At 44.9% G+C, this 11,764-nt stretch overlaps 1 protein-coding gene across 1 annotated transcript in view; it reads right to left on the bottom strand.

Moving 5' to 3' along the window:
- Positions 1 to 11,317, bottom strand: part of HEATR6 (HEAT repeat containing 6) — a 15,525-nt gene extending 4,208 nt beyond the window's left edge. Inside the window, exons 1-14 of the mRNA XM_010009038.1 lie at positions 11,213 to 11,317; positions 10,690 to 10,830; positions 8,983 to 9,098; positions 8,070 to 8,184; positions 7,708 to 7,809; positions 7,147 to 7,284; positions 5,751 to 6,043; positions 5,202 to 5,379; positions 4,699 to 4,905; positions 4,088 to 4,187; positions 3,490 to 3,848; positions 2,533 to 2,655; positions 1,894 to 1,980; positions 861 to 995 (exon numbers count right to left, since the gene is read on the bottom strand). Of these exons, the coding sequence (XP_010007340.1) occupies positions 861 to 995; positions 1,894 to 1,980; positions 2,533 to 2,655; positions 3,490 to 3,848; positions 4,088 to 4,187; positions 4,699 to 4,905; positions 5,202 to 5,379; positions 5,751 to 6,043; positions 7,147 to 7,284; positions 7,708 to 7,809; positions 8,070 to 8,184; positions 8,983 to 9,098; positions 10,690 to 10,827 (2,091 nt within the window). The 5' untranslated portion in view covers positions 10,828 to 10,830; positions 11,213 to 11,317. The remainder of the gene's footprint in view (positions 1 to 860; positions 996 to 1,893; positions 1,981 to 2,532; positions 2,656 to 3,489; positions 3,849 to 4,087; positions 4,188 to 4,698; positions 4,906 to 5,201; positions 5,380 to 5,750; positions 6,044 to 7,146; positions 7,285 to 7,707; positions 7,810 to 8,069; positions 8,185 to 8,982; positions 9,099 to 10,689; positions 10,831 to 11,212) is intronic.
- Positions 11,318 to 11,764: the final 447 nt, after the last annotated feature.

The following is an 11,764-nucleotide window of genomic DNA, read 5'->3' as shown; positions in this document are numbered from 1 at the left end:
TTAATGAAAGCAGCCAAGAAGATTAAGTTCATCCTGGACAAATTGTCAGTTCACCAACCCATGACAAAGATCTTTGTTTCATCAGAGCAAAGGGTCATAATGGGCACTGACTTGACCCCAACTGGCCAGAGGGATAAGAGAGTGTAGGGGATCAAAGTACAGGGTGATGAAGTACATGCTGTACTTGGAGAAACCAGACAGAGAATTCCAGAGATACTGCTGCACCAGCAATTCTGGGGCAAATGAGCCCTGGCAGAGCACTCCCCATCAAGAAGGGCACAGTGACACAGAAGGAGCTGCACAATGCAGTGGTGAGACACTGCCAAGGCTTTCATGTTTTAAAGCATATTTCATGGTGCAGAAACAGAGTAAGGCCAACACGTTTGTTTGCTCCTGCCAGGGCAATCACCACAGTGCACTGTTTTAAAAGCCAGCCAAAATTAAAAAAACAAACCAACATGCATGCAAATTGGTGAACAACATCAGGCCACGGCTGCTAGTTCAGCTGTGTCTTCAAAGAATTAACCACTAAAAGAACAATCTTCAGCCCTTCCTCATGCCATGAAATTCTTGCCCTCCATCTCCTGTGCATCATGGCCAAGGCTGGGTGTTCATAGCAGGGCCTAAACAGCTTCAGTGACCCACAGTTCAATTGTTTTGACAGACTAATTACCCCCAGCATTGCTTTTTCCAGCCTTCAATGGTCACAACTTGTTCAGAATGTAAAGAAATTAATTCTGGAAGGTTTCTCTACCCTCTCCCTAGAAAAGTTTTCCAAGTCTTTACACTATTGCAATCTGGTAAAGCAGAACAAAACCTCCATCAGTAAAAATGGCAGGTTGAAAGGGGTGCTCTCTCACCTGCAGGCTGCTGAAAGCTTCTGGCAAGATAGAGGACAGGGCATCACAGGCACTCGTCTGCAGAGTCGCGTGTGGGGAGTTCTGGAGGGTTCCAGGTAAAGGGCCATTTAACATCATTGTCCAGAAAGTTACCACCTAGAGAGGAAGCAGCCAGGTTTACCTAATTAAACTCAATCATTATGCCCAAATTCTCCCAACAGATTGTCTTTTTCTATGATCACTTTTCAGGCACACTTACAGCACCTGGAAGTGATTATAGGTGTAGAAGCCTAAAATACTGGGCATGCAGGAACATTTGAAGAACATTTTAGTCCTGCTATCAAGGACTTATCCACTGAGTTGTGTGTTTCCTTCCCAGGGCCACATCCACTCGGATTGCATTAGGTAGAATTAATATCCCATTTCTGAATCCACTCAGCTAGGTATGTTCATTTGCCTGACAATTCACATCCATATCCAGTAACAGGAAACTGGTGCTACTGGACATGTTTCCTGCCTTGCAGGGCCACTGGTGACTGGCTCAAAACTGAGCTTACACCAAAGACATTTTGAAACTTGCCTTCTGTCCACAGAAGCAAGAGGTAAACAGGCCTGTTCTACTACTAGAATGTCAGTTCCTCAGCTTCTGCAAACTTATCCAACAGACTGAAACAATGAATTTTTCTGAAATCACGTATGTTGTGGCTTTGGTCCCTCCCTCTGCACCTGTGAACAAGCAGGTTGGCTCTTGTGACAACACAAATTCACCAGAACTCTAGAAGTGTAACTCTAGGTTTTATGCAGCAGTTAATGATACATGCAAAATGGGAGCTGTTCTTCCAGCATGTAAAAAACCCAAACCAAAACAACACACCTGTGTACAGACATCAAAATAATGCAGGAAATCTACAGAAATTGTAGACCTCCAGGGTTGTGAGTCCCTCTCTCTGCTTTCCTGCAATTCACTGATCTGCATCCATGCCAGTGACTTTGGAGGGAGTTCAAGGAAGGAAGCTCAGGGAGGTGGAATCTCAGAGGGATCCCACACACTTACCACACTGACTGGTACCCTCTGATCAGGAGCAACTGGTGAATCAGGTTTGTACTGCTGCAGCACTCCTGTGCCCAGCTCCTCCAGAAGCTGCAAGGAAACAAAAAACAACTGGGTCTTTATCAGGGATGACTGAATACCAGGAACTATGGCAACCTTTACCTAGGACTATACTTACCTACCTGGAGAACAAAAATAAAAGATTCAGTGCTGTTTTGGACTCTATTCTGCCCCTGCTAGTAAAGAATTTGGAGGAAAAGCCTTTCTTACATAAAGTCTCCAGCTAGAATAGAAGAAATTGCTGTGCAAAGAGCAAATCTCTCTGAGCTTTCCTTTGGGTGACAGTTCCTACACCAGCTGATGTTAAATCAGGGAAGGACCAGTGCCATAATCCTTGCCTTTCCCAAGCTTCCTGGTGACTCAGCAGAGCAACAGAATTCTGTTAAGAATTCAAGACTGGAAAGAGAAGGTACATAACTTAAAGTGTCAGGGTATTGCACCTCCCAGAGCTCCAGCAAGCACCAGCTCTTTATGGTGGGCTCCACCACACACACAGATGCTCTGAATATTCGTCACCACTCATCTGCATTTGCCAAACATGCTAACAGATAAAATTGACTTGATGTTTCCTCATGCTCTTACTTTGGCTCCATGAAGCTGAATGGATGGATCCATTTCTTCCATGCATCTACAAGCCACTTCTCCAAGCTCTAGGAAATAGCTCTGAGCCATAGAGAAATAACCTTTCACAAGAAGAGCCAACACCTAAACACAAAGAAAAGAAATTCCAGTCAAGTGTTTTGTTTTCTTCCTTCTATTAAACCAGAATACCCCAAACACACACACAGAGGATGTTACTGGGCTAATCAACACTGGGATCACATACTAAGCCTTGATGTAACAGATACACCTTGCAGCACAACTTCTAGAATACTACAGCTAATTAAAAACTTCCCTATTCCACGATCTTGTTCCAAAGAGGGCCACAAAAGCACTATCAGGTAGCAAGACAATGAATTATTTACTCTAAGTGAGGTCTCCTATAGCTAAAACACTACGCAAGAGCACCTGTAAGAGCAGCACATCCTGTTTCTCCTGTCCTGTGTTCTGTGAAGCTGGATTCAGCAAATATCCATTGTTCCAGAAAAAGAGTGAGAATCCCCAGCACACGTTACAGAATCTTCCTGTTTTCTGTGGTTACATGAGGAACAACAGGCCAAGCCTGAACGCTGACAGGCACCCCTTTAGTTTGAGGAGTTGGAATGGGGAAGACTCACAGCCTTCACCAGATGCCAGCACAAACACCCAGCCAGCTAGTATTTGAAAATAACAAAGGTAACCAAACTCCCAGGCAGATGAACTGACTGCAGCAGGTTTGCTATGGGAGGGTTAAGCTGTGGCCACAGGAATCAAAATGTCACTGCTCTTCCAGTCAGTGCAGCTCAGCCATGCTGTGCCAACAGCTGCTTCAGCCTAAATCTCACCGAGAGAGGGAGGAGCAAAGGCAGCCCAGGAGTCAGGCCTGGCTGCCAGCAGGCAATTTGGTCTTGTCCCAGAGCTGTCCCAAAGCTGCTCATTTTACAGGCTGTTCATCCCCACCTGTAAGGATTCCAGGCGAAGGGGACAGGGCTCATAAACGCTGGACAACGACGGGAAGTTCACGTCGCCGTCAGAACAGGAATCCTCTCTGGGCAGAACAGTGATGGAAACGCAGAGACGGAGAAGCCAGCAGGGCTCTGGAGCTGCAGATCCTGCTGGGTGCTCTGGAGGCTCCCCTGCTGCTAGCAGGGCTTTCCTCCCCTGCTCACAGGGGTTAGAACGGTGAGGCGTTGAGCTACCACTATTATTTAGCCCTGAAGAACTGGGCTGTTGCAAAAGTAACTGCACCTCTGGTAAAGGTGCTTGGACAGATATTATAGCTCCTAATAAGGTCAGACTGGAGACTCTAACATTAACATCTGCAAGAAAGAATAGGGGAAGGGAAGAAAAAAAAAAACAGAAAACCAGTCTGTTAGCAGCTGGCACCTCAGCATCCTTCTCCAGGGGCTTTGGACAAGACAGATCATAACATAATTCTCTAGTAATAAATAATTATTTATGAGGCATAGAGAAAGAAATAAAACCCCACAACTATTTTGTAATAAAAAAAATGTTGATTTAAGACATAGCATATAAAAAGAGGCAGCCAAACACAAACCTTTATGACAAATGTATGGCTTTATCTGGTTCCAAACTCTTGTCAGCAACCCAGGTTTCAAGCGGCTGTAGGGTGCATTGGAAACCAAATTTGCAAGGCACTGAAACAGACAAGAACATCCATGAGGTGGTGGTTCCAGTGTCAGCCTGGCCTCCAGCAGATTTGTTTTTATATTTGCAATTATCTGAGGGCACCTGAAAACAAATGCCCCAATTATCTGCTGTTCGAAAACTGGTTACAAATTTGGCTCCTAAGAACGAGTGTTAAACACTACTGTGACCTGGCATAAAGACCAAGGAATTTCAACAGCCCATGGAGAGGTTTTTTTTTCCAATCTGGATTCCAGTTTCAAAGCCAATGTGACTCTTCAGAATCATTTCACAGTCACGTTCAGCTCCAAAAAGACTACACAAGAGAACTGTGCTGAAAAGAAACTGTAGGACTCTGTAGGAAAACTCAGTCTGTGGAGCCTTGTGAGATAACAACAGCCTTTTCTCCACCACCACCTTTGTCCTCAACAGCTACAATAATTTCTGTGAAAATCTTCAAGACTTGATCTATAGACCTAGTGGTCTTTAGGCAGCAGTTGAAACACTCAACAGTGCAGTTACCTTGATTATTTGTGTCAGGGTTTGAGAGGAGGACTCTGCCACCAGGGCGAGCAGCAGGCAGCGGTGCAGCTCCCGGATGCTGGAAGCAATAGTTACAGAGAAGGGAATAAAAGCCCTCTTGTGATCACTGGCATCTTCAGCAACAGAAAGAAACTGTTTGGAACCTTCCAGAATGGCTGAGAGAACTTGAAGAGCACAGGCACGGGTCTGAAATGATAGAACATTTCTGTTACCCACCTTTAACAACTCCCTGGAGCTGACAGAGAATCTTAAAATTGATGAAAGTGCTTTTCTTCAGCAAGAGGAAATGAAACTCTCTTTTCTCTTAAGCATGGTTTCCTTGACCAACACATCCTCTTCTGTTTGTTGTGGTGCAGTGACCAAGCAGTAACCAAAGTGAACTCAGTGAAGGCCAGAGAAGAGAACTCTCAAGATTAATATGGGAAAAGGAATGCTTTGTCTCCTCAGAACTGGAATATTTTGTCTCCTCAGAACTGCCTCACCTTTGGAGAAGGGTCCTTCAAAGCAATAGTCATCAAGGACACAGACTGGGGGCTGCCAATACCAGGAGCATCAGGGACAAATGCTGACCAGTAGCCATAAAGAACTCTTTTTTCTATTGATTTTATAGCAGAGAGGAAACAGGCAAGAGCCCCTTGACGAACATTGGCTTGGTAAGATCTTAAAAACAAACAAAAATATTTATTAAATAGCAGCAGAGAAGAGTAATGGACTTAATCTCTTCCACTTATATTAGTGGCTGAGAGAAGACATCTTTTTAGACCAAGAACAGGCAAAGAACAAATTTACTTTCAAAACAATACAAATGACTGCCTTCCAATCTTGTATCACCACATAAATCAAAAGGAGGAGTGATTTCCTCAACAGTTTTGATTCAGAACAAAGCACCAGGATCCTGTGGAAGTGCAAGAGCCTGCAGACCTGCAGAAATTGTGCCAGATCTGCAGGAAAAGCTTTAACATGACACACGAGCTTCAACCGTCACGAACAGCAGCACACTGCTCCCAGGCTTTATGTCTACAAAAAATCACCTCGTTTTGCTCTGCATTCCACCTTCAGCATCAGAATATTCTGACTCACTGCTGCTGATTCTTTTCCAACTCGTGTGATGTGAAGACAAATGATCCTTCCCAGCAGGCATGGGAGCAACATCCGATGCACGACTCCGAGGATCTGAGCAAGGACTTTTCTGCACCTCCCCCAGGTGCAATTTCAGCAGGTTAGATGGAAGGATTGATTCTTTTCCTGCATCACCCAGATCTTCTTTTCCTTCTTCTCCCAACTCTCCCTTCTTTTGTCTCCCTTTGGACTTTTTTCTTCGGTTCTAAGAGAAAAAGTATTTGATTTTTTAAATATTTTTTTTTAAGTGATACCCAGAAAGATGTGCAAATGTTTTAGAGTTGCCAATCTTTACTCAGGGAAAATGGTCTCATCTGAAAGCAAAGCTAGTTGCTAATCCAGAAGAAAAGCAGAGTTGAATATAATAAATCATGCCCTCTGTATAGCACGTCAACATCCTATTATACAAGCTTCTAAATGAGATTGTAGATGAGATTTCATTTAACCAAGAATCATCACAGCTATTTTGCACCTTCTGCTGCAATAATACTGCACATAAGTGCAATTACATGTATGTGCAGTGCTCTACCTACAGAAACAGTCACTTCTTTAGCAGCTGAGAGTTTGCAAACTCTGCTTATTAGCAACAACAGTCACACCAGTATAGTAATACCTTAGTGGAAGTAGGTAATTTATATCTGAACAGCCTGAAAAATTTGGCCTCTTCATTAGTAAAGCAAAATATTTCCAACAAATCTTGCAGTTAAAAATCATATTCCACATAGAAGTGACTAAAGAGGAACAGTAAATACTTCCTTAGTTCTTTTAGCATCTAAAAGATATGCTAGATATTTAGCATCTAAAAAAAAACCAGTCAACATGACTACACAACTTTATTTTCTCTAATGTCTTTCAGATAATCAGTAATCCAAAATGTTTACAGGGTTAAAAAATAACCTGTAGAAGGATTAAGCAGAACAGATGGGAGGGGGGAGGAAATCAGTCTCTGGATGAACTTGACTTCCCCAAGAAAGAGTCAAACAATTGCACAAGTGTTAGGAGAGAAAAATGTAACTTATAAAAGAAAGAGCTTTGGCTGATCTGCAGGCACCAATCCCATGTCTGCAGGCCAAGAATTCTTGGCTATAGATGAATAACGGATGCACACAGGTTAAAGCAGGAAAACCAATCTCTGCAGAGCTATTTGTTCTTGTCATCTGAGTTTACAAAGCAATTTTACTCAGCGCAGAGATTTAGAATCAATACTTTTAGAGCAAAGAATGCGAAATGTATCACCCTCTCAGAATACACAGAGCCTGTTAGCCACTACCATCACCAGGCAGTGGAATCAGGGTCATTTCAGCTCACCCCTGTCTGCTTAAAGGTGGTAGTTTCTGATTGTTCCTGTTTGACAGGTGACCTTTTGTCGTACTGCGGGAGCGGGGCCGGGTACAGGGCTGCGGGCACTTCTATGCTCAGTCCTGGCAGTCCATGAAACATACATTTCTGGAACAGGAACAAAAAACTTAGCACACTTTCCTCTTTTGAGGCACAAAGATTTACTGTGTATTTACTCAGGTGTTCATCCATTTTCAGTTGGGCTTGAATCCTTCCCCCAGGCCCTGCCTGTCCCCGTGCTGTCTCACAGCTACACGACATCTGAAATTCTCTCCAGAAGGATTTTCAGCAAGTCTTAAAAAATGAGCCTCCCCTCCTTCTCTCACCTTTCTTTGTGGGAAGTGAAGTTAAGATGCCGTGAGAGAAACAGAATGTCTCTTTCTCTGTATCTCACGTTACACTTTCCCCACACACACCCAGGCTTTTCTGCTTCCTCTTTCTCCTCTTCTCCTACCATGCCCAACTACACAAGCATCTGGAACAGGCACATTCCAGTGTCTGCCCCTTTCTCAAATGGATTTAAATATTTACCTTTAATACTGCAAAAAGAGGTCCAATTTGGTCAGTCTGCATTAGTTTCATTTTCCCACCATTTAGAAGTGACTGGATACCTTTCAGTGCACTCTGCAGCAGCTGCAAACCAAAACCACAGAATTCCTCATTTCTCCTTCCCAAAACAGTGAAGATTCCCATCTTTCAAGTGACCTTCAAGGCAATTATGGTTTTGCTCAACATAATCACTGGGACAGTTAGTTATGTTTATTTTTTAAAAATTGACTATTGAAGCAAAATCTCAGTTGACAATATTCCAAATGTCATACCTTCCAAATTCCAATATTCCAGCAGCACAATCTCCTAATTAGAGTACTCTAGACAATTTGACTCACACTCACCATGCAAAAAGTGATGTCATCTATGTCAGAGGTCTTTGACGACTGCAGAACACTTAGAAAAGTTTGAAAACAGATACTTCTGTAGGACTCATCCAAGTATGGCTGCCCAGGCACACTAAAATTAAAGCAGGAGGAGACAACTGGTTGGTTTACAGTCTGTCCCCATAGGTTTATGAAGTTACACGAAGTTAAATAAAAAAAACTTGTAGCTGATTATTTCTTATAAAAATTAACCCAAAATATCACTGCAGGGAGCAGACAGCACAACACTTTTTATTTTCTTCCCTAAACTACTCTCTATAACATTATTTCTGGAAGACAGAGTTGATGGTTTTACCCACAGATGTTACAATATCTTGGAGGATTCATAGAATCACAGACTGTTTTGGGATGGAAAGACCTTAAAGATCACCTAGTTCCAACCCCCCTGCATGGGCAGGGACACCTCCCACCAGCCCAGGCTGCTCCAAGCCCCATCCAACCTGCCCTTCAACACTTCCAGGGATGGGGCAGCCACAACTTCCCTGGGCAACCTGTGCCAGGGCCTCACCACCCTCACACTAAAGAATTTCTTCCTAATGTCTCACCTCAATCTCCTCTCTTCCAGTTTTAATCCATTCCCCCTTGTCCTCTCACTACAAGCACTTAAGTCCCTCCCCAGCTTTCCTGGAGCCCCTCCAGGCACTGGAAGGTGCTTTAAGGTCTGCCTGGAGCCTTCTCTTCTCCAGGCTCAACACCCCAGCTCTCCCAGCCTGCCAACAAGGATTAAAATTTGACATTTCAAATCACGCATATACACCCTATTAGTCCCGAATTCACTGTTCCTGGCACCCATGGAGCAGACCAGCTGTCCATGCTGCCAGATGCACCCCTGGTAAAGCCCCCAGCCCAGCCCTGCAGGGCCCACACGCACCTGAGGCAGAGGTTGGCCATGGCGCGCAGCGCCGCCCGCCGCAGCTCCGCGTCGGGCTGAGCAGCATCACTCAGCTGCACCAACAGCCCCGTCCTGCCCAGCAAATCTGGGAGATGCTAAAACAAACCAGAAGTCATTAAGGATCAGTGCTCCTCCCTCAGCCTCCCAGTTCTGTCTGGTAGCTAAACCTATCTATGCTACCAAAAAAGTCTTGTCAGCTGCATTTTCAGATTCCAGATGGAATGACATGCAAATATTCACTCCCAAAGTTCTCTTGTTTTGTGTTTAGAAAGTATCAAGCATGAGCACAGTTCAGACTGAGTCCCAGTTGATGCTTTCTTCCCAGACACAGCTCAGCCAGTAACAACTGCTGCACCAAACTGCTGTGGTTACAAACCCACACAAGCTGGCAGCTCCTGAGCTGTGAGCACCACCAGCCCACACCTCAGCCCAGCAGCAGAAACTGCTCTGCAAGGTGCCAAGGGCTGGTGACAGCAGGGGAACCCAACACATCCAACACCTGCAGTCTCACTGCAGCCAGGAGGAGCTTCCTACAAACCCCAGGGTTGATATCCCACAGCCTCTGCTTTGCAGTGGCTTTCAGCTCACAGGCAGGCCATCAAACACCACACAGCTGCTCACTCACCATCCCTGCTCTGGGGATGGGGGAAAGAATTGGAGAGGTAAGGGTGAGGAGACTTGTAGGTTGAGATAAAAACAATTACATGACTGGAAAAATAGTAATTTAAATAATAATAGCAGTAGCAGCAGCATACACAAGTGAGTGATGCACAATGCAATTGCTCCCCACCTGCTGACCAACACTCAGCCTGTTCCCAGCTAGTAATCCCAGAGGACAGAAACGCCAAAAATGCAAACCTGGAAGAGTGAGAGCAACTTCCCAGGCAACTTCCCATCTCTGTACTAAGCCTGATGTTGCATTATATGGAATACCCCATTGGACAATTCAGGTCCTTTGCTCTGGCTGTGCTCTCCCCAGCTTCCTGAGCACCCACACATAGCAAAGCATGGGGAGCTGAAAAGTCCTTGAATTTTTTGCAACTTACTTTAAGCTTAAAGCACCAGTTTATTATCAACATTCTTCTCACCCCAAATCCCATGCTAAATCCAAAACACAGGGCAACCTGATGCTCCTGCCAATGCAGGAGGGTTGGATCCAGATTATCTCTAAGGTCCCTTTCAACCCAACCTATTCTATGATCCTTTTCTAACTCATAAGAAGAAAATTAGCTCTATCCCAGCTGAAAACAAGGACATCACTGCACACTAGAGGCCTGATCTGGCTACAGGATAAATTTCAGGATCCTCAGTGGAGACTGCTGAGTAATGTGCAGTGAGAGGCTCCCCATGTCCTTCCTGCCTGATACCTGGGCCAACCAGAGTGATTAGTCTGCAGATTAAGCCTGATGCCCTTCAATACCAGTGTGTCTTTGGCTGAAGCAGGTGGTCCCTGCAGCTGCAGCCTGCAGGGATAGAGGTATTTGGCATGGGAAGAATCTTCTTATTTACTGATAACACACCTATCACATCTGAAATGCCACTTATCCACAAACACCAGTCACTATTTAAATGGGATTATTCCTAACATAGTAAGTGTGGCAATCTGAGAACATTCTACTTTTTTATTCTTTCTTTTGGGGGAAAATAAGTAGAACGTGGTCACTTTCTCTTAGCTTGTAAACTCACCTGCTGACATTTAGGTCCATTATTGTAAACAAGAGCTGCTAAGGCTTGCAGGATTTCAACATGTGTCCAAGAGCTGCACTGCTTAAGAGCAGAGATGCAGTAGGAAAAAAGAAAATTCAAGTTCTGTTCATCAACCATCACCTGCCACAACAGAAAAGGGCTGTGGTCAAGAAAACATTGCCATGTACAACTGGAGTCATACACCCAGATATATTGGTTATAGACATGGGTGATGTGGCTGCTAAAATTACACACCACCACAGATAAGTGGATAAATCAATACCAGTGTCCTTTAACCAAGAGTAATTCCAATGTTGTATCACTTCTGACTGAGAAATGGTTCTACATGTGAGAGCCACAGGTCAGAACCTCAACTAGAATAAGAATAAAGAAGCAATACAGTGAAAATTCAGGAAACTGTGCATGAAGGTTGGCTCCACAGTCCCAGAAAGCTTCCCTGGCTTTATGGGAGACCAGGGAGCCAGCACGCAGGAAAGGAAGGAAAAGGCCAAACTCCCTGTACCTGAAATCTGTTAAGTAGATGATGAATAAGCTGACAAACTTTGATGACAAGGTGTTCCTGATCAAGGTGAACCAGCTGACAGGCTTGGACAAGCAGAGCACAAACATCCTGGAAAAGAAAACCTCAGTTTAATGTTCAGACACCATACAGCTTGGGTGGAAGCCACATTAAGACTTTGATCACACCCCCAGATCCACGTGTGGATCCCACTAACACCAATACACGTGGGTAACACCATGAAACTCATGATGCTCCAGGTGGGGATCTTCCCCTCATTTACCCACAGATCAACACTGCAACAACACAGCGCTCAGCTCTGAAGGCACTGCTTGCAGACTTGAAAGTGGTTAATGGTTTGAACAGCGGGGTCTGACAGTCCCCGAGCCCTCAGTCCCACCGGTGTCACCCCTCCTGCCTAGGCCAGGCGGGCTCACGGCAGCCGAGCTCACAGCGGCGGGGAAAGGAACCGGGAAGAAGCAGGAGAAACCGGGGCCGTGAGGAGGAGGGCGGGAGGGAACACCCGGCGGGAGAGCCGGTGCTGCCCCGGCCTGT

This window comes from Chaetura pelagica, unplaced genomic scaffold (assembly GCF_000747805.2).
Source record: "Chaetura pelagica isolate M959 unplaced genomic scaffold, ChaPel_1.0 scaffold72, whole genome shotgun sequence".
Classification (NCBI taxonomy): Eukaryota; Metazoa; Chordata; class Aves; order Apodiformes; family Apodidae; genus Chaetura; species Chaetura pelagica.
This window is presented reverse-complemented; position numbering and strand designations above follow the sequence as displayed.